General features: G+C 47.2%; 1 protein-coding gene across 1 annotated transcript in view; it reads right to left on the reverse strand.

Moving 5' to 3' along the window:
- Ice1 (interactor of little elongation complex ELL subunit 1) overlaps nt 1-17,958 on the reverse strand; it is a 40,088-nt gene extending 22,130 nt beyond the window's left edge. Inside the window, exons 1-8 of the mRNA XM_005356698.2 lie at nt 17,643-17,958; nt 6,517-6,575; nt 6,026-6,060; nt 5,207-5,225; nt 4,350-4,461; nt 2,598-2,674; nt 1,960-1,997; nt 151-233 (exon numbers count right to left, since the gene is read on the reverse strand). Of these exons, the coding sequence (XP_005356755.1) occupies nt 151-233; nt 1,960-1,997; nt 2,598-2,674; nt 4,350-4,461; nt 5,207-5,225; nt 6,026-6,060; nt 6,517-6,575; nt 17,643-17,723 (504 nt within the window). The 5' untranslated portion in view covers nt 17,724-17,958. The remainder of the gene's footprint in view (nt 1-150; nt 234-1,959; nt 1,998-2,597; nt 2,675-4,349; nt 4,462-5,206; nt 5,226-6,025; nt 6,061-6,516; nt 6,576-17,642) is intronic.
- Nucleotides 17,959-23,370: the final 5,412 nt, after the last annotated feature.

Here is a 23,370-nt window from a genome sequence, read left to right on the forward strand (position 1 = left end):
TGTCCATGAGTCAGGATGTAAGGTGTGCATCACTGTACCCAGTTCCTGTGTCCATGAGTCAGGGATGTAAGGTGTGCATCACTGTACCCAGTTCCCAGTTCCTGTGTCCATGAGTCAGGGATGTAAGGTGTGCATCAATGTACCCAGTACCTGTGTCTTCTTAAATTCCTTTTCAAGTATTTTCTTTTCAGTTCTCAATTGCTTGAAGTCCTGAGTTTGCTTGACAGCAGCCTCTATGTGTAATAGGTACAGCACAGCAACAGAAAAAGCGGAGAGTTAGTGATCCAATCCTGTGTGAGCCAATGCCAGCTTTTTTGCTTTCCTCAAACTGGACACATGTCACAGACAGGTACACATGTCATGAAGCTACAGAGCTGACTAAGGCCGTGAGGATCCTTCCTACACCTGACACGGAAACTCCAAACCCTTCCATGCTACACTCTGGTGGGGACAGTGTGCAGACAGACCTCTAAACTGTGGGCACATCATTCATTCCTTTTGGGATGGAAAGCACCAGACGATGCTCACCCCAGTAAGAATCTGTGCAGAGCTGTTCTCTCAGGGAAGCCAAATTCCATCAAACACTAATAACATTCTTCTCTCACTGAGCTTGGCTGTGCTCACTTTCAGTATGTCCTATCAATTCCTAGGGAAAATTATGTTTGAGACACTAAAAGTAAAGGCCACATTTGACTTCACAGGTCTTCTCAAAGTTGCATACAGTCTCTTAGGCATTCCACTTATCTCCACACACAAGAGAGGACAAGCTGAGAGCACAGCCATGTCATGAGATGGATATTATCCAACCATCTGTAGAGTTCATATGTAAACTGAGGACAAGAATACCTCATCATCCTTGTTCTAAATGCTCCTATGCAACTAACTTTGCACTCCTAAGTTCACAGCGTATGTGGAAACACCTCACTCTGAGGCAGAGCACAGCCACTGTGATGCTGGAGTCCATGGAGTAGACACCTGGACACCATTGCTGGGCAGTCAGTGACAACACAGCATTGCCTAGGCCAGATTCAACTCATAAGTAACTGTAAACAAAATGGATATTCCATGCCTAGCTGACTTTTGAAAGCAGCACTGTCTGAAATGTAAGGACAGCACAGATCCCAGTGTGCCCATCTATACTCTGCCTACTCAGAAACAAGAAGCCCCAAACCCAGGAGAAGTATGAGGGAGGACCAGTGTGGGGCACTTCATAGAAATCTGTATATGTGTGCATGTGTGAGCGTGCGTGCACATGAGTGGGGGGGGGGAGAGAACTATCTATGTACATCAATTCCTTGACATTATCTTTGCACAGGCTAGAGTCATTTGAAAGGAGGGAGTTTCAACTGAGGAAATACCTCCATAGTTAAGGCTGTAGGCAAACCTGTAAGGCATTTTCTTAATTAGCAACTGATGCAGGAGGGCCCAGCCCGCTGTGGGCAGTGCCATCCCTGGTCTGGTGGTCCTGGGTTCTATAAGAAAGCAGGGTGACCAAGCCACAAAGAGCAAGCCAGTAAGCAGCCCCCCTCCCAGGCCTCTGCATCAGCTCCTGCCTCCAGGCTCCTTCCTTGCCGCCCCTCATTGGATTCTGATATACAAACTGAGTACACCCCTTCCTCCTCACAGTGCTCTGGACATGGTCTTCATCACAGCAATGGAGACACTGACTAAGACAACATAAATGTGGGTGCCTGTTATAGTAACCACAATTTCAACTGGGAATAAAAGAAACAAAAATGCAAAATCCACCTTCCAACATTGAACCACTGCATTTCCTTCCATGCTGCCTGTTTACAGCAAAGGGTACAGAGGAAGGAGAGGATGTGAGCAGCAGCACACGCATCTCCACATACCGAGCTGACGGCTGAGTGAGTGGCACACCCACTGACACTCACAGCTCACACTTACCAGGGTCTGCACAAGGCATGGCTCTGGCCAGCAAACATCAGGTGCACTTACCTTCCAGCTTCTTCACCTTAGCTTCCAGCTTCTTCTTCCTAAGAAAAAAAAACCTTGTCAGTTTTACAGCTCATCACACAGGGTGTATCACATGTCAACCACATTAAACTGCGTTACCAGCAACTGGGCTCGTGGTAGAAGGCGCCCAGGAAAGAGCACCACACCACTTCCTGCGCAGCGTTTCCAAAGTGGGCTTTAGAGCCTGGCTAGTGTTTGAGAAACACAAAAACGGGCCTATGAGTCTGTGCCACAAACACATGTGAGGCCCCTCCTTCAGCAGTGAGTGTCACCTGTGAGCTGTGTCCAGATGTGTCTCTGAGGGGTGAGGCCCAGGTCCCATTTCACAATGGTAACAAAGGCCCTTTGATAGTAAGAGACAAACAGGTACAAAGACAGGAGGCCCATGACTATATCTGGACACATAGGCACAGGGGCAGCTCACGCGCGATAAATCAGGCATGTTCAGTACCTCTCTGTGCATCCCTTCAATACCAAATGGCCTTAGTCACAATGGTGCTGACCCCTGTGTAACAGTGAAAACTGGGGCTGAGAGACTAGCCCAAGTGTGCACAACAATGAACAGAAAGAGGAAGAAAGGAAACACTATTATTCACAAATATTCACAGTAAAGCACTTACTGGGCGTCGGTTCTCAAGCATTCTTCCTTCACACGAGCATATTCCTGGTGAGTGTCCTGATACAGCTTCAGAGAACTCTAACAAGGAAACAGGAAACATAAGTATAGCCCAAAAGCCACTGACTGCCACTGACCATGGTCCTCACTCATTTGATAAAAAACTCAATTCTCATCTAGTAGTACAACACCAACCCAGTGCACAGCCAGAAATGTCAGCAAGGCCCAGAAGTCACTCAGCATCTCCACAAGTAGGGTAGGTCCCCAACAGACAGCTGATAGTACAGCCAGGCAAATCTACACAATTCCAATCTGCACACAACACTGCTGGCTTAAATACCATGTCAGCAATTAGAGTAACATGATCTAAGCTGGCATAAGGCTCAATAAAATGTTATGTTATTACAGTCAGGAAAAGGAAACAAGTTGCTGATCAGTATTGACTGGGAAAGTGCATGAACACCGTATCTTCTGCCATGATGACCCACCCTTTGGGCTGGGAAGACACTGTGTCCATGATGCAGTCTGTACCCGGCATTTCTCTGACCTAAGAGCTCTGAGAGATGAGCTTCATCGAGCCCTCTTCACCAAGGACTTGACAGGATGGCATATTCCTGCAAAACATGGTCACTCAGTGACTAAGAGGGTCTACCACTGAGGCCTGACTCCAAGGTTCACACGGCCTTGGGGGTATACTACGGACATTATATAACTGCGTGTGTGTACACATACATATACATATATACATACATATACACACACATATATACATATATACATACACACACACGACTGGACACGGATTGGCTGATTAACTTTCACTACAGTTAAACCATAAAGAACTCTCATAGAAACAGGAACACTGACATGTACAATCATATAGTACATGGAAAACTTTATGACATATAGTGATGTGACAACTACACATCACTAAAACCATAACATGAGGCAGATGGACAATGGATAATAGCAATCTTCTCCGAAAAGAGGCAGAAAGGACACAGGATGGATAATAAGCCAGAAAGCTCCACCTCCTCTCAGGCCAGCCACCTAGCTAGGGGCGGCAGCTGCTTCTGCCTATGAACTCCATGACCCGCTCCTAGGGTTCCTATTAAGGACACACCAAACGTCACCAGGAAAGCATTTATAGCAGCTTGTGCAGAGTGCTACAAAGGGCTTGACCTGGAGAAGAGAGCCCATGAGGGGTCAAAGTATCAAGCATCATCTCCCAAAGCTCCATGTCCCTCAAGTAAAGGAAATGACCAAACACTCACCTGTAAGAACTTGAGATACGTGAATGAAAGTGGCTCTCTGTGGACCTCATAGCCCCGAGAAACCACAGGGACTAAGCACAGTTACTAAGCCCCAAAGCAATCTGTCAAGAGCATACATACTTACTGGCTCAAGATTCAAGAGAGGTCCTCAGAGGACATTTGAACTCTGCCAGAGCAGAGGCCTGAGAGCTGAGCTGAAGCTACACCCGTACTAAGGAAATCCAATTCTCCACACACTGCCACACAAGGTTCTACCACTCATCTGACGTCTACATGTCAGTCCCCACTTAAGTCAAGACAAGTTTTAAATTACTATTATTACAGGGAACAAGAAACCACAAGCGTTCGCACATAAGCCTCTCCACACTTCTGCACCAGCCAGAGCAGGGTTTCCTTTGGTGCTTACGTCCTTCGCTACCATGGAAACGTTCCCGAGTCCCACTTGGCCGGCGCACAAGCTCATGCTCACTGGTTCTCCGCACCTTTTTCTCCTCCAGCTCTGCTCTCAGGGACCCCAGTTCCTCTTGGCATTTCTGCAGGGGGGAGATTTTCTGAAGCATCTGCTCCACCTGGTGATGCAGCATAGTGTTCTCCCTGAAAGTGGACAAGGCATCGGCATCAGAGCAGAAACAGCTGGAGTGCGCTATTAAACCATAAATGAATGTTCCTATTCACACTAACAACCTGAATCCTTTTTATCTTTTAGGCATAACAAACTTTTTTAATGAAACTGTACCAAAAAGCAACATGAGAAAGTAGTCCAACAGACTTTAGCACCCCAGAGACGCTGTCTGAGGACAGTCTGTCAAACATCTGGCACAGCTGATCTTCATCTCCCCGGCATGTGTTCCAATTAAGTGATATAGTGATGCTATATCTGATTTATAACCTCATATTGACTTTTAAGTGATGACTGCAATCTAAATGCAATTGTAATATAAACTAATATAAATGCAACCTGATTTATAACCTCACTCTGACTTCTAAGTGATAACTGTAGTCAGAGCATAAAACATCATTACAATTTTAGTGGCTTTATTTTGTTATAAACAACACAAGATAAACGGCATTGAACAGTGCAATTGTGTGGGCAACAGAAGGACATCAGCTTCAGCTCACAGTGTGGTCAACAGTCACTGAAGCAAACCACAAGGGTTCCATGGGAAGCCTAAACAATAGATACATTTGAGGGATTTGATAGAACAATGCATCTGCTTGTAAGGGGAGCATTCAAAGCAGTTTCTCCGAGGCAGGTCTTCTAGGCTCTGGCCCGCCACAGATGCACCTCTACCCCAGAATTCACAGGTGTTGTCAACAGCTATGGAGACAGGCAGCTCACCTTCTTGCGAACTGCAGCTGTAAAACTTGTTAAAGAAAATGTTAACCTTTATGTCCTGCTATTTGTCTGAACATAAATTCTGTCCTACAATAATCATGTCCACCTAGGCTGGACCATTAAGCACACCCATCTCTAACAGTGCTGAGTCTACATTATCCCTCTTACCGATGTATGAGTCTGTGGTGGACTGAATTAAGAATGGCCCCTAGAGGCTCATGTATTTGAATGCTTAGTCACCAGGAAGAGGCACTATTTGAGGATTAGAAGGATTGGAGGTGTGGTCTTGCTGGCACAGGTGTGGCTTTGGGGAGGAAGTGTGTCACAGGGGGTGGGCTTAGAGGTTTAAAGAAGCTCATAAGAGGCCCAGCACCCCTTCCCCCGACCTCTCTCTGCCCACAGATTAGGATGCAGTGCTCAGCAAGATCCATTTCCTAGCCAGTTCAATAACCTTGGTTATTTTTCAGTAGATTAACAACACCAATCAGCAAGCCCTGCTGCAGCCACAATGTTGCACCTACCCACTGACATCACATCACACCCCTATACAGGAGGAACATCCACTCAGTAACAAGCTGAAAACCCACAATCAGAATGAGCAACAGAAACAAGAGAGATGCCAGGCTGCCTTCTGTTAGTATCCCCAGTACACACCCATTGCTACTGCACCAGTTGTTGGCTGTGCTTATGAAAAGGGTTTCCATAAAGACAACAGACACTGCCTTTTAAAAAATAATTACTAAAAAGGAGGGCCCTCCTATCTTTTAAGCTATTACACATAAGTCAGTGCTGATATCCAAAAGAAAAACAAGTGAAGGATATCATCGCATTTCTTCTGATATTCCGTCAGCAGGTTACTGCAAAAGAGAAAAGAGAGGTTAGGCTCCCGTGTCGCTGAGCAAGCACAGCACAGAAACCATGCAGATTGCTCTAGATGGCCTTTGTCCTTTGCCAGGCTGACATCACCTTGATTCCTCAATGCACTACACAGGCGTTATGAGCTTTTAATCCAAAACATGACATTATCAAGGACTATTAAAAACCATTAAATCTCATTATGCAGCATACAACAGTGTGACCCAGAATATAGAATAGTTTTAGAGAGAAAACAGCTTTTAAAATCTAATTTGGCAAAGACCATTTTCTACTAAAAGCCTGTGAGCCACTAAACAAGTGTTCAGTAGTTCTATCCAGCACCACTGGGTCCACTAAACAAGTGTTCAGTAGTTCTATCCAGCACCACTGGGTCCACTGAAGGTTCCAACCACCACCCACGTCAGCCAGCTGGCCTTCCAACATGCAGATATACTTACTCTGTATTAATGATCTTTTGTTTCAAGGCAATTAATGCTTCGACATATTCATTTAAGTTCTGGAAGAAAAATGTTACAGTCAGCTATTTCTCTTCCCATGGCACTTTACCACATGTAACTGTCCTACAGTATAGACATAAGCAGGCGGTCCACAGCACGACAGGAACAGAAACGGCAGGTCCCCTCATGCACCGCAGGACTCCTCTGCAGTCCCGGCCTCCGCCCTCTGTGCAATGTGCCCCTTCACAGTGAGGGCAGAGGGCAGTAACAAGTACTGACTGCCTACTACTGAGCAGAATGATAGAAACAGCAAAGTAACAAAAATTGAGATAACCTGACAGAGATTACAAACATTACAGTGGGATCAAGATTAAGTTAGAAACTTTGCGAGGCTCTGCATTATACTGCAGGGACCAACCCCAAGCTGGCTCCCAGTCCTGTTAGGAAAATGAAGATCAAAGCATTATCTTTTACACTGTAAACTCGATTTGTTTAGATGGTCCCAACAACTAAAACACAGATTGTTTTCTTTTCTTAGGTTACTTCTTTAGATGTCAATTTTTCCAATCAGTAAAAAATTTCAAGAATAACAGCATTGCGTTAAATACACCACAGTATCTTTTAAGCATCTAATGCTGACAGGTTCACAACAGGAAGTATACCCAACACTCCTGTCTCAACAGTCAATCTCTCCAGAGGATTTGGAGAGGACAGTAATATTTCCACTCAGGTGTCTATATCATTTTTGTAGCTACATGTACATACCAGATAAAACAGATAAAAACCTAGGCTATACTGTGGGACAATGGTCTTGTACCCTGTAAAGATTTGTCACTTGTACTGGTTTAATAAAATGCTGATTGGGGAGTGGTCAAGCAGGAAACACAGGCAGGGAGACCAGAACAGGAGAATTCTGGGAAGAGGAAAGGCTCAGTCTGCAGTTGTCACCCAGATTCAGAGGAAGTAAGATGAGAATGTCTCACTGATGAAAGGTACCAAGCCATGTGGCTGACACAGACAAGAGTTATGGGTTAAGATGCAAGAGCTAGAAGTCTGGGCTAATAGGCTAACCAGTTTATAATTAATGTAGGCCTCTGTGTTTCTTTGGGACTGAACAGCTGCAGGACTGGGTGGGACAGAAACCTCAAGTCAACAAGGTAAGAACCAATAAAGTGAAAGACTCGGGTCCTCTGCATTCTCCATACAACTTAGCTTTTTGTTGCCTTCTCCAGGGGCTCAATGTCCCAATTCTCTTCTGAGGGCACTTGGTCCTGCTCAACATTCCTAACAGCAAGCAATGAATTCCTTGCTTTGCCACAGCTGTGGTCTTGGCTAGTCTTACCAAGTATGCCTATTAGCATTGATTAATTTACTTGTGTGTTTTGTCCACATGTGGCATGTGTGTAGAGTACAGAGGATAGTTTTGTGGAGTTGGTTCAGTGGATGGAGCCCAAATTGCTAGGATTGTGTACAAAGCAGCATTCCTGGGAGTCATCTCCCCAGCCCCTCATCATTGATGAGAGGTCTTCTCAGTCACTTTTGGACACCCTTTTTTTTTTGTTAACAGTCTGACACTTGCTTGGTGCTGCCAATGCATTGTAAGCTACAGTATTTGATAGACAGTAGCATCTCATCACGTGTGCACATAGGCACGCTTGCTAAATAAGCATTCAAGGACATTCACAAGGCAACTGGAAATGTCTAAATACTGACTCAACTGAGTATGTCTGAGTATATGCTAAGGCTTTGTTTCCAGAAACAAACTTAGCAGGATCATGTTTTCCTAGAACCAAGTGAGCTCCTACCACCTGCAGGAATGCCATCTTTGTTGCTTCTCTTACATTCCTCAAGCGGCTCTTACAGATGTGAAGGAATGACTAATCTGTATTTGTTGACTGCAACAAATGTGTTGATTTTACAATACCACTTACAAATAGATGCAGAAGTTGGCAAACCAGAATGCTCAAGTGAATTCAAGAGTGTCCGCAGTGGACACTCTATGTGCCCAACTGTACATCCAGAGGCCCTCCGAGAGTGATGCCCTTCCACTACTGTGCCCTTGTCTTCCTGAAGTGACATAGAACAGGTGTGGCCACAGGCACCTGTCTTCAATCAGAAGTTCAGTTCAGCCTCCTTCCATCATATACTGAGACTTCCACCCGTGCTAAAAGTGCCCCTCATGAGATACACTTAGCATTTATTTAAATATGTGGGTTCCTCCTATTGTCGGTAGTGGATTTCAACAATACACTTCTACAGCTGAAGAAGTTTTAATTCTAGATGAAGACATCTGTAAATCATGACAACTCTACTTGAATGCCATGCTGGGTTCAACCCCCCATCCACTTCAGCTTCTCAGTCACTCTCCTCTTTAAGTGGTACTGTTTTCCGCACTATGTCCCGGAGCCCTAACAATGTCAAGAATGACTCCAAAACCCACCCCTCTTTTCCATGGGGCCCATGTGAGCTATGAAGAGCAGCCTGCTTAGTGTCAGTGGCTGAAGCACTGTCCTCAATGGTGCCAAGTTCTGGGCCAACCTCCCTACTACTACCCGACCTTAGAACAGCCCTGCCTAGAAACCGCTCTGCAGCGTGATCAGGTTAACATAGCAAGAAACCACAGAGTGCTAACCCAGACTCTCAGTGTCAGGGAGGAGGAGGAGCCCGTGCTTGCATGCTTTGTTGGAAGCACCTGGAACCATGTGAAAACCGCTGTCTCTATGCAGAGCACAAACCAACAAGGTTGAAAGACACACAGAGACAAGAAGGCAAAAAGAAAGAAAGAAAGAAAGAAAGAAAGAAAGAAAGAAAGAAAGAAAGAAAGAAAGAAACAAACAAACAAGAAGGCGTCAGCTCAGAGTCGGAGTGAGACAGGACAAGGAAGCAGCCTTCCAGGTTGACTGCACAGCCTCAGCGGGCTGCTCTATCTGAGCCTCTCCTGTAGGTGAAGGAGAATGCAGTTCAAGCAAGAGCCAGATGCAGCCTTTCTGTCAAGCCAGGGGCCCAGCCCTAGTCTTCCACTCTGAGAGAAAGTGCTCCTCTGCCACCCAGCAGGAAACCTGTCTTCTCAAGGTGTCTACTGGACACACACATGTGACCACTGCTGACCCAGGATGACCCTAAGCATGGGGCTAGGAAATCTGAGCAAACTAATCTGAAAACAGCTGTGTGTCAACCCAGACCACTGTCTTCCCAGAAAAATAGAGGTAAGATCCAAGTGCTGGTGCTGGCTCTCCCTCCTGAATCAGTACATAACTGACCATATCACCACACACCAACCCAGAAGGTCTTTTAGACTCAATCTGCAGCCAGCATAACCCACCCCACCTCCAGGCTCTTGAGGAAGCACCCAAGATTTCCAAACCTAAGCTACAATAATTGGAAAAAGGGAGACCAGAGCCAGACCTGAAGTAAACAAAAGTGGACAAGAAAACCTCAACAGCCCTACCACATTGGCAAAAATGATGGCACACTGGAGAAGCCATGTGACAGTCAAAGGGACAAGAGCACTCAGAAAACCAGGCACCAGGACACCTAAACCAGTAAAGAACAGCCCGTACTGGTGAGGATGTAGGAAACTCGCCCCCATCACAGCTGATGGGGCATGAAGCTGTTGCCACAGGACTAAGCACCACACTCCTGGGTACACACACAGAACAGAAAACAAACGTCATGGCAAGTTCACAGCAGCACTGCTCACACTAGGAACAGAAACGTGAGATTAAGGCCCAAAGGGTGGGGGATTGAGCCACCCAACGCTGACAATGAAAAGCTCTCAGCAACACAACGACCACACAAGTGAACCCTGAGAACTTCACATTAGACGCAGCAGCCACAGGAGACCCCGCATGCTAACCCCAGTTGTGTAAACTGTCCATGATAAGCAAACCCATGGATGAGGCCTTTGCAGGAAGTGCAGGGCAGAGAGCGGGAAAGACGGCTGGCTGGGAGAGGCTTCTCTGAGGGCAGGTGGAAATGTTTCAGGAGGCTGTGGGTAATCACCCAACTGCTAGATGTGTGCACCATTGACTAATTGTATACATCAAGAGGATACATTTTACACTGTTTAAGTTACAGCTAAATTACAACTAGGGGAGCATAACTACAGACTCAAAAGATCCAACCACAGAACTCAATGAAAGGTCCCAAAAAAAGCAAAAACAGAGATGGGAGAAAGAAAAAGACACCCAATTTTGGCAGCAGAGGAAACGGTCCCATAGGCCCAGTGATAAACTCTCTGGACAAAACACACGGAAAAGATGGGAAGACACGGGAGAGTTGTAAAGACAAGTGCTCCTCCCAAGTCCAGCAGGAAGCCTGTGGATCCCAACAGGATGCCGCCCTTGGAACATTTAGGATTTCCCCGCAGTGGAGACAGGGCACAGGCCTGATAGGGCCCTACTAGAGGCCAGGGCCCTACAAGGGGAGACTTCCCATTTGGGAAAGAGAACTCAAACTTCTAAGAAATATTTTCAAGTCTGCCAAGTCTCCACAAGCTTCTGCTCTAAGATAGCCTTGCTAGGGGTTGAGAAGATGTGAGCAGGCTCTGCTAAGAGCATTGGGTAAGCCAGAGTGGGGCGGTGGAGCACAGAAGTGGAGGAGGAAGCATGGTCAGCAGGAGAGGCGGCGGTAGACTATGGAGGGATGGACACAGTAAAGGTCAGTTTCTCAGAGAGTCAACCGCCGAGCAGCCCAGGCTGCTCTGAAAGCTGTAGCTCCTGCCTTGGACTTGGGAGAGCTGAGACTACAGGTATGTGCCGCCATGCCAGGCTGCACTGAAGGGTGCTCAGGCAAAGCTGGCAATAGGAAATGGCATCCTCGATTCTTTCTGGAGCTGGAACGGTTCTCTCTCCTTTCCTCATTTCCCTTGAGCTCTTTGCTACTCCATCTGGAACCTCCCCTGCCTTGCTTCCAGACGCTACACTGTGATGTCAAGTACTGTGCCTGAGACAGCAGACCAACCTTAGCTCCACATCATCTGAATCTGCCCGACTGATTCTCATCCCTCTCTGAGTGGTGGGAGAGTTTCTTCCCCTCTACCTGTCTCAGTTCTAGGCTTCAGGTAGGGGCACTGAAGAGCCTAAGAGACATGTCACCAGGATCAGGCACGTTAAGTGCTCAGTCCTCTGCGATCTCTAGCATACAGCAAATATCCACATTTAGGACGTAAAGTTGTTAGAGAATTATTGTTATCAATCTTCAAGGTCAACTTGACTAGATTTGGATTAGCTAGGAGATGCACCTCTGAGTGTCTGTGAGGGAATCTTCAGAGAGGTTTAACCACAGAAGACCTGTTCTGAATGTGGGTAGCCCCATGCCAGGCCGAAGTCCCACACTGAATGAAAAGGATCAAGCATGCTGAGCTCCTGCACTCACTCCCAGCCTCCATACGGCTGTTGAAGCGTGAGCACGCGCCTCATACCGTCACACTGTTGCCATGCATTCCCCGGGGACTGGATCCTCTCAAACATGAGCAAAAACAAGTGCTCCTCAAACTGTTTTTGCTAAGTGTTGTACTTCAATAGCAAGAAAAACTAAAACTAAAGTCCAGTGACTAAACAGGGCATGGTGGTGTGTGGCTGTAACCCCTACATTTTGGCAAGTGGTAGCAGGATCAGGAGCTTAACTCGGCTCCACAGTAAGTTTCAGAGCAGCCAGGCCAGCCACACTATACTGTCTTTCAACTGACATGTGGCCAGACCTCAACCGCACCGCACCAACTGAAGCCTGCACACCAAGAGGATGGCAGGGATTGTGGAGAAATGGGAAGCCTGAGTGCATCGCCCACAACTTCCAAGATTAGGAATCGACACTAAATGTCAACGAAAAGAACATGCAACAGGTTTACTAAAGACAAGAAGGTTCATTACAAAAATCCACATAATGCAATTAAAAATGTCTTTTGCAAAAAATATATGGGCAGGCCTGCAGGTTGTCTTAATAGAACATTATATTCAGTTTTCTCTCTCAACTTTGACCACATATAACTCTGGCTTAGAGAAAACAAATGGGGGGTGTGGACCTTAAAACCGCAAAACATAACATCGTAGAGCAGTGATTCTCAACCTGTGGTCAAACAACCCTTTCATAGGAGTCAGCTCAAACCACCAGAAAACAGGCATTTACATGCGAGTCATAACAGTAGCAAAATTAGTCATGAAGTAGCAATAAAATAAATTATGGTTTGGGGTCCTCACATCATGAAGATCTGTATTAAAGGGTCACAGCATTAGGAAGGTTGAGAACCTCTGCCCGAGAGGGAAAGGAAAGCCTTCCAAGTTAACTGTTTCAGCCCCTTCTGCACTACTACCAAAGCCTTAATGAGCTCCACCGTCTCCCCAAACCTGACTAATTTTAAATTAAATGTTAAGACAGCAACAGTAAGCTGAGCAGTAGGGGTGCACACCTTTAATCCCAGCACTCGGGAGGCAGAGGCAGACGGATCTCTGTGAGTTTGAGGCCAGCCTGTCTACAAGAGCTAGTTCCAGGACAGGCTCCAAAGCTATAGAGAAACTCTGTCTCAAGAAAAGAAAAGAAAGCAACAGTAAAGAAAATGGTGCAATGTCTTTTGCTCTGCTTCATTTCCTCCATTGCTTTCTCCTGGGCATTTTGCTGTGTAGAAGGCTAATGTATTTATATATTTTGGAACTAAGTAGTCATGGAACTGTATAGTCACAGCTTGGAACCAACATCCACAAATTAGAAAATTTCCCTCCACATATTATGAACACTAAGTGAATAAAGAAAAGAAAACAAAAGCCAAGGAAAGTCGTTTATTTTCTGTTGTATTGTCTCAATCATCCCCTACATGACTACCAGTCTATTTGATAACTACACCGTAACACGTGTGCAGGTCTGTGTAGGGTGAGACACCCTAATAGCACCAGTTTATACAGCAATGTTCAATCCAGATTCATTTGCATTGTTTGGAACTGAACTCTGAACAGTGAGATAGCAGCTGACGACGGGTGGAGGACCCTCTAGGTCCTTCTGATCTGCACGCCTGTGTGCAGGTGGGATCCATGCTCAGCAGTTCTAGAGAAGGGAGGGGTGCAATCTGCAGGCTCTCTGACAGCTCTCTCAGCATTTGTGCTTTCTGCTCCGGGACTTTCACCATGCTGAGGATCCCTTCAGAGAAACCCTTCTGACCAGCGGCCTGCTCCGGGGAGCTTCTGCAGCTTTTATAAGCAGACAAATCTAACGCAGCAGCGCAGAGTCTCAAATGCTTCAAAGAGGACTGGGGAAAGATGTGACTTCCAACAACCAATTCCCCGGCTTAACCTACAATCATGGAACGCAGAGCTTGCCTAATTTACAGAGTATCACCAGATTTAGGTTCTACATTTTGTGACTGCTGAGATTCTGGAACACGTGGATGCTGGGCTACAAATCAGTAACAAAGCCCTCTAATCCAAAGGTCAAGAGTGCTTTGTGGGGGGCTGGAGAGATGGCTCAGTGGTTAAGAGCATTGCCTGCTCTTCCAAAGGTCCTGAGTTCAATTCCCGGCAACCACAAGGTGGCTCACAACCATCTGGAATGAGGTCTGGTGCCCTCTTCTGGCCTGCAGACATACAGACAGAATATTGTATACATAATAAATAAATAAATATTTAAAACAAAACAAAAAGGTTAAAAAAAAAGAGTGCTCTGTGAAGTCACAAGATAACCTGGGATGAGGGAAGCACAGCACCTTTAGATACATTTCTGAGGGAGTAGATAAAAGGGCAACTATATCTTCCACTCTAAAGGAAAGAAGGGACAGACAAACAGGAAGACACTCTGCAAGCCAGGGACTAGTCAGTTCAGAACATGGGCCTGTTACCTTAGGGCTCGGACTCAGAATAAAGGCCCAGCACTGCAGCAGGTACCACTGTGAGAAAGACTACGTGGGCATCCTCCGCAGGATCAAGGAGTATCGGGGTTTAAGCTGCACACACCAAGCATTTGCTATGGTGATGTCCAGTCACCTTTCTCCTCCCAACTGGCCAGTGACCCACTTCCTGTTTAAGTCTCCTTATCTCTTTCCACCCCTCCCCATTCCATGCTTTCTTCTTCAAGGGCCCAGCCCCAGCGGCTGGATTCTCTTCAGATGTTAGTGGTTTTCAAAACTTAAGTGACTCAAAGGGCTGCCTAACACCTCCCAGCCCAGGAAGATTCTTATTGTGAACTCAGCAGCTACGGAAACCTAGAACCTGGCTGCCACTCCCTTGGAAGTGCATTAGGACATTTCAGAGACACTTTATAAACAATCCAAAATGGCTAAAACCATTCTAATGCCATCTTAAAACTCCAGTGCCACATCTCCAACAGCCTCACCACCTTGGCTGGCTTAGTTTCTCCCTCCCATCGCGGTTCACAGCTATTCAAAGATTGAAATCTTGGTACCTTCCACTTCCCCAACAGGAGAACCTGTCTTGCATCCCACACTCAGCTTCTTCATTCCCTAGAGCTTTGATCAGCTCCGCACTGTAATACTCTCCCTAGGTCACATCAATGAGATAATTTACCTTAGTCAAACCCAGCTTCCACTCGCCAACTCACCCTGTGCTTTGCACCGGGACTACAGACTTCCATTCTGTATTACACACTTTAAGCTCCCATCTCTCAACATACAGGAAATAGGCAGAGACTCTTGGGATGCTCCATGTCTGCTAAAGACCCATCTTCCCACACTCATTTTGCAAATTAGTGTTCCAGAAGCGGAACTCACAGCATTGCTGAACACTATTGCCCTTAGAAGCCCTTTCAAAAGTTAACTTCCTGTTGTTAGGAGCACAGTCACAGGGATTCTTTTACTCTTGTCTCTGGCCGTGTTCACACCTGGATGGCAACTGAGCAGGTGTGAACAAGTTCCAAAAGCCCAGTAATTTATGATCTTGCCCCTTAAGAAAAAAAAGTTCACAGATCAGGCCTCCAGAGATCTAAAAGAAACCCTCCTCTAGTTGCAGTTTTGGGGACAAGAGTGGAACTGTGTCTTGGAGGGAGGGGAAAGCGGTGCTCTTGGGGAGCGCTTTTAGGCCATAGGTCTGAATGTTTCCCACAGTAAGGATGGTAAAGATTAGGGATGATGGGCTCAAAAGAACCAGTAAATAGATTCAGGCTGTCAGAGACCACAAGCACCAGGATGGTCTCACGCAACTCGATGCCTCTGCTGATTCAACAGGACAGAAACTCCTGGTGGGCAGTGTGCGGAAGCAGTTCTCGGGAGGGGATAGGAGCACAGTCCACACAGGGACTCAGAGACGACAAGTCCATACAATGGTGCGTAAAACTCACACAACCCAGGCTCTTCTTGCTGTTCTGACCTTGGCAAACGGCAAACCCTCAGTCACACCGGCTTTCTGGCTATCTTAGTTTGAGATTTTATTGCTATGAAAGACCCAACGACCATAGAACTCTTTTTAAGAAAACATGTAATGGAATGGGTTTGCTTACAGTTTCAGAGGTTCAGTCAAATATCGTCACAGCAGGGAGCCTGGCGGTGTGCAGGCAGGCATAGTGCCGGAGCTAGAACCACTACATCTTGCACGCAACTGACACACTGGGCAGCATCCTGAGTATATGAAACCTTGAAGCCCACCCCCTCAGTGACACACTTCCAACAGAAGATGCGGCCCAGATTACAGATGTGCCCTCCAGCCTCAAGGTCTGGATTAAAGGCTTCTGTCCTCCAGTCTCCTCCAACAAGGCCACACCTCCTAATAGTGCCACTCTCTGAGCTTATGGGGGTCAAATACATTCAAACTACCTCACATGCTGTTTGCAGCAAAAACACTGGGAAAGCACTTACTCCCGGCCGTGAGGCATCCACTAAGATGTCTGTCTCCAAAGAAACCAACAGTACTCATTCTCTCACCATTTTGCTCAGATACGATTTTCCAAAAATAATCACAAAATTCCAGCAATCACCATCCTGGTCCTCACCTACTCTCCCCTCTTATTTTTGACTCGATTTGTCACCAATATATTACTTCTAACATAATTTTTCTCTTCTTGCCTTGCTATAAAACAGCAGGCGACGTAAAAAAAATTCCTCTGAGTGAATGCCCAGGGTCAAAAAAAAAAAAAAAAAACCCAAATATGGTCTATTAAAGATGCAAGAGCATGCCATTCAGAATCATGAGATGGGAAGGGAGGATTATAAGATAACCAACACATGGCCTGACTCTTCATTTTCTTTATATAAAAGTGTCAGTCCCATTTCCTATTCCCAAAACAACTAGAATATATAAATCGGCACAACGACTGCATTTTACAATCAAATCAAGTTTCTGTGGATGGCTACCTAATCTGAATCCCGTCTGATCTTGTCTCGTCTCGCCAGCCATGAGGAATCCACAAGCTTTGCTCATCAAGCATGTACAGCTCGTTCCCATCACGGAAACAGTCCCACTGGTTAGAACCGATATCCAGAGCTGCTTTTCAACATTCACGTCTGCCACGGCCTCAAAAACTCGGACATCCTGATACCTTCCGTGATTTTCTCCCCAACATCTAAAATCCTGCCATGTGATACTTGCACAGGCTCATTTTAATCGTGTTCACCTGGCTCACCAGAACGTGGTCAGTGCCTAGAACAGGAGGCGGAGACGGGGTGAGATGAATGGGACAAGGAGAATGAGGTGAACTGGGACTATTCCCATTACGTCAGGAAACCAACCCCACAACTCAGCTGCAGCGAGCCACTGTTGAGAGCAGAGCGTGCCACCGTAACAAACGACAGACGCGTACACATCTTCGTGGGATTTTAACCAGACAACACGTCACTTAGCAAAAGCTACGCTTGATGGTGCATTAACCGACAGGCGTAAGCTGAAATGCAGCTCCCGAGCACGCAACATAAATCATAAAAGCCTTATCTTCGAGTAACAAATAATCAGGAGTGCGAGAAGGTCTTCTCCCCAGAGAAGAAGACTCCCTCTGCACTTAGGGTGACCCACCACCCCAACTCAGCCCTGCAAACCCTGAATCTGAGCAGGGGAGGAATGGGCCCTGCAGAGCACGCTCGCTCTTGTCTACCACCAGCATTGCGCCAGGTGAACCAATTTTGGAGTCCGTGACTAAACAAAGCACAGGGGCACCTGCTCCCAAGACAGCGCAAAAGGGTCTGCCAGGGATCCTCGTACCTGCTGCAGGGAGGCGCAGCCCTGACACCGCGCGAGGTCGGCTGGCCCGGGAGCCGCTGGGTGCGTCTCGCCGGGCATCATGGTGCTGCGGTCCGGCCTGCAGGGCGCGCGCTCAGGGACCCGCTGCCTCGGCCCTGCCCCGCCGCCCCGGCCACCTCCAGCCTGGCCGCTTCCCGCCGGGCGAGGGCAGGTCCATGCGTGCTCTGAGGTCCCCGTGGAGGCGGCTTGAGGCGCAGACCAGCGTTGCAGCCCAGAGCACTGGGGAACGGCGCAGCCCGGAGGGCCCAAGCGCGACGACAGCACACCAGGTCCCCGCCCCACCCGGCCACGCCCCTTCTCTGGGCTGCCCGCGGCGCCGCCTGAACGGAAAGTCGGAGCGGGGCGGCGCCAAGGACAAAGCCCTAGGGCGTGTCCTGCGAGAGCCGAGCAAGAGCTACGCCCTGCCTCTGAGATTGGTCGGTCCACTCCTGCCCGCCTGCCGAATTACAGGCCCAGGGTAGACACCTAAGTGCCTTCCGCCTCTAAGGGGCGGGTCCCGTGATGCCATTAGGTCGCAGCCTTCCGAAGGAGGACCCTAGGCTTGGGCAGGGCCGTGCAACCCTGCTGCCCCGCTAGCCTCCGGGGGGCGGAGGACGGACTACAATTCCCGGAGTGCCTCGCGGCAGGCGGGGACCGAGCGCCCGCTAAGCTCACCTCGCCCGCGCCCGTGCACCTTGGAGAAGAGACCTACATCCGATCTGTGGGTAGTGTCTGCACACAGCCAGCCCCCGCATCCTCTCTGAGCCGCTTCCCAGACACCATCATGCTTATGCTGGAGAGGGAAAGGGAGAAATTCTCATTCCGTTGTAAAAGGCGCCTTGCCTTCAGGGTTTGAACTCTCCCTGACCTCCTTACATTGTATCCACCGCCCTCAGAAACTTTCTTTGTTGCCAGAAGTATCTATCTACTCGGAAGAGTGGACACTCCTCATCTTCTGGTTACAAAGTTCCAATTTCTGAGACTTTTTACCCATAATGTTGCATTATTAAGTGGGCACCCAGATTCTGCGGTCCTGTCCTAAGTCCCCAGATGGAAAGTGCAATTGATAACACTCAAACCCCTCACACCCTGTCCCTCTTTAAAGTCACCTTCTTTGACATCGAAGGACCAGATAGATACCCAGAGACGACTGTACGTCTTGTCATTGCTGTTTGCACCTAAGCAAGACAGGCCCATAATCTGACACGCCGTACAAAGTCTGTACAGAAAGTCCGGTCTCCTCAGAGACTGCTGAATAGAGAGTGCCTAAGAGGAACACAGATTTTTCAGATCAGAGCCAATCCCTGATAACAAGCTAGGCTTGGCCACCCATCCACCACACTCCAACGAAAGAAGACAATTAATAGTGAGAAGCAGAAAAAGATGTACCCAACATGGTTACATTAGAAAGAAAAAGAAATCCACTAACTACCCCACGGGCAGTCATTACCCAAGGTCCGCAGAAGGACTGTGGTATGGGTTTAGGTTTAAGTAGCAAGCAGGAGACAGGCATACCTAGGCAGCCCTAGTCTGGGTGTGGTTCTGCCCATTATACCAGCATTGTATTGACTCCAGCATCTGCTGCAAGATGATCTGACAACTGTCGAAACTGTGAGGAAATCTTTGTCTAGATGTAGATCCCCATCTGGTTGGACCTCAGCTTTAACTATTTTTTTTCTTCCATCACAGGATTCTTGTGGATGGCTTCGGTCGTCTGGCAATGGGGATGAGGGTGGGGACCCTGGTGCCTCTCAAGAATATTCTCTTACTGGGCAGTTAGTGCAAGGGGATGAGTAGGTGCAGGAGGGAGTCGTGTGCCCTGAGAAGCACACATGTCATCCGTCAGGGATGAGAAAGATGGACATGGACCATTCTCACTTCTGACCCATATAGATATATCTTCACAATAATTTCCTTTCCCAACTGGATGGGCTTGTGTTTTATTTATTTTATTGCAAATTGCCTTAGCCGTGAAGACATCAGCATGCTCTCACTCTACTGCATTCTGGCCAAAGAGCACACCATTACAGGGTTCTGAGAAAGAAACTCAGCACTGCTTTTCTGCCACAGCACATTTCCTGTGCTTGCCTCTCCCGAAATGCCCTGCCGTTGACCTAAGCATGTGAAAGTCTCCCTGGCCTTCCAGGCTCCCCATTTCTTTCTTTAGCACAAAGTTAACACCCGTTTCCCTCTTTGCTTCTTGTTGCTTCTTAGTTTCAACAAGTTTTTCTCTTTCTTTCTTTCTTTCTTTCTTCCATTCTTTCTTTTTTGAGACAGGGTTTCTCTGTGTATCTTTGGCTGTCCTGGAACTTACTCTATAGATCGTGCTGGCCTTGAAGTCACAGAAATCTGCTTGCCTCTGCCTTCCCAGGTCCTGGGATTAAAAGCCTGCACCACCATCACCTGGCTCAACTGATTTTTCAAATACCACATTTTTAATTATGCGGTGATTTTTTTAACCACGGGATTTACTATGCAGAAACTAAGTATTTATCACTCACTGATAGCCCTATCCATCTTGGAAGACAGATAAATACATCTTGCTATGTTTCTGCCCCTTCCAAAGGCATTGTTGTTTAATTCCCTCTGCGTGCTATTAAGAGAACAGGAATTTACACCACTAGGTAAGTGTCTAGAGGTAGAAACTTGGGGAGCAGTAGGATTACAGTGGAGCCCCTTGATGGGGTACAGTAGCTTTGGAAAAAGAGAGGAATACCAGAGAGAAACAGATGCACTCCCTGCTTCCTGCCTTGTAGGGCCTCGCCTCAGCCTCCAGGCTTCCCCAGGCCCAGACCACCGCCAGGTGTTCTCCCTTAGCCTTAGGCTGCTGCAGCAGAGAAGCCAAACCAGTCCTTTAAATCACTCAGTGTGTGGCCTGTTGTTAGTAACCACAGACTCAGACAATGAATGTGGGGAGGGGATTTCTGGTTGCAAGTACCTGGCAACAAAGGAGTGGCTTAGCGGTGGAGTGATAAATTGAGACTGGAAGAAATTTAGAGGAAAAGACATCTTGTAAATTAAGGCAACCTTCCTAATGCAGCAAGCTTTTAATACAGTTCCTCATGTTGAGGTGATGCCCAACCATCAATTTATTTTCATTGCTACTGCATAACTGTAATCTTGTAACTATTATAAATCATAATGTAAATATCTGATATGCAGGACAGACCATATGCTACCCCTATGAAAGGGTCTTTTGCCTCCACCCACCCACCCACCAAAGAAGTTGTGACCCTCAGGTTGAGAACTGCTGTTCTAAGTGATCTTCAAGAATGCTCTTGGTGAGGCCTTGGAAGATGAGAGTAAGGAACTGCTCCCAGGTGGAAAGAAGGGTCTGCTGACAGTGGGACAAAAGGTCATCCTCGCCCTTGTTACAAAGTCACCATTGTTGCAACATCACCATTGTTACAAACCTCCCCAGTAACTTAGTAACAGGACCAATGTCCCGAGGCTCTTAGAAGACTGAACTGGGAAGCAGTGCTTAGGGGATTTCAAAACAAAGCATTTAAGTTATGCCAGGGGTCTAAGTGAGATTGTTGATTGCCAGGGATGGAGTGGAAAGGTTACAAGTGGAAGGAATCCAGGAAGAATCAGAGACTAGTAACCACAGTACCAGGACGTGGTCAGGCTGAGGAGCAAGCCTGGTGCATTCTCGGCCTCGCTACCCAGGGCATCTTGGGTTCATTTTCCTGCATTCAGCAGCAAAACACCCCACAGCAACTGCAACCAGTGTGCATACTTCTGTGTTTGGAGTGAGAGACCTGGAGAAGTGCCTAAGACTAGATATGGCCACCAGAGTAGAGCCCTGAGATGGCCATTTGTGACTTTGGAAGGAGAGAGACATTTGCTTCCTGCCATATGATACCACACATTGATATTCTTGAGGCTTTACAAGAGGGTCTTCACCTGGCCTTAGATTTACAGACCCATAAACAGAATAAATCTCTTTTTAAATCTTACCCAGCTGTTGAAATATGGCATTAGTATAAAAAAAACCAGCTTAAGACCTATTTCAACATCCTTACAGAAAAAAAAAATAGCACTTTACAAAGCACAGCTTCTAAACTGCAATCATGGCATGAGTTCCAATACCCAGTGTGGTAGTTTGAATGGATTAGGCTCCCATAAGCTCATAGAGAGTGGCACTATTAAGAGGTATGCCCCCCCCCCAAAAAAAGAGGTATGCCCTTGTTGGAGGGAGTGTGGTCTTGTTGGAGGAGGCTGGATTCAGACCTTGAGGCTGGAGGGCACACCCATGATCCTGGTGCCTCTTCACAGCAATAATAAACCCTAACTAAACTAAGACACTCCACATCCAAATAAAAAGCAAGATGCAGCATGCATCTGGAAGGAAGAGACTAAAGGATTCCTTGGCATGCTGGCAGCTAATCTAGTGGGGCACAGACACTTCAGGTCCCATGGGAGATGCAAAAAATGAAGCTGGAGAGAACTGGAGGAGTTGACCTAAATCCTGCCCATCACACCTGTGCACACTTGCTTACGTACGGGCCCCACACAGTTTCATAGAAACATGGATGCATGTATACATGCATGTGCATGGATGCATATGCAAACACACCCCCACAGACAGACAGACGGGGGGGGGGGCGCAGCAAAGAGAAGAGAGCTGTCAGGCTTTCAAGAACTCTTTCTCTGTTGGAATGTCCTCAGCCCTGGTGGGGCACCTGAATTCCAGCCTTGACTCCAGGAGATTCTCTGTCCTGTCAAGTCCCACCAGCCATTATGAGAATCCACCCAAAGGCCTGCATTCTCACTTCACCCCTTCTCTACCTTCACACACACACACACACACACACACACACACACACACGCACACACATAGCATCTAGGAAGCAAGGCTTGGAAGCTGGCATGATCAGCAAGCAGTTGGCTGCCTAACTGAGCGACAGGCCTCAGCTGGCGTGCCTGACAGATTAGGCTGAGAAATAAAGGAAAATGCCCCACGAGAAGCTACTTGTGATTTGAAGTCATTCTATTTTGCTTTATGAGAAGATATATTTTAAGTTGAGAGAGGTCAGTCATCAAAGGGCTTTCTGCTCAGTGCACAAGCAGGCGGGGGGGGGGGGGAAGGCTGACAGATTCCTAGAGTCCACAGGTAAATGATAAACATGCAAAGAAAGCAGGCCTGTTTTTAACCTCAGTGCTGGGGAAGCAGAGGCAGCAGGTCACCGAGGCTTTCTAGTCAGGTAGAGTAGCATATTTGTTGACCTGCAGGCCAGTGAGAGGCTCTGCCTCCCAAACAAGGTGGATGGCAATGAACGAGACCGGAGAATGCCCTCGGCTTCCACACACATGCTCATGCAGGTGTGTTTTCACCCCGACACAAACACACAAGGAAAAGAGGGTCTTCCGTTTGATCAACTACCCAACAGTGGGCTGAATTTTGTTATGAATTTTAAATCCCCCCAACCACCCCTAAGAGCCATGTCTTCTGATAGTGTGAATTTCTCATTCTGAGGGATAATGTTAGTATATGACCACCAGGTGGCCATCTTTCCCTGCGAGTGTTTTAAATAGAGCCCTTTCCCAATAGTCTTTAGGAGCTCCTTAATGGAGGTGGCCTTTAGGACCTCCTACAGAAGCAGGGTCTCTAGAAGTGACCTAGTTCTACACCTGTAAGACAACTCTGCTTGGTCCTAAAGGTCATTCTCCCGTTTCTGGAATACACCTGTCTTGGTTGTGGGCAGCA

Source organism: Microtus ochrogaster, chromosome 19 (genome assembly GCF_000317375.1).
Source record: "Microtus ochrogaster isolate Prairie Vole_2 chromosome 19, MicOch1.0, whole genome shotgun sequence".
Lineage (NCBI taxonomy): Eukaryota > Metazoa > Chordata > Mammalia > Rodentia > Cricetidae > Microtus > Microtus ochrogaster.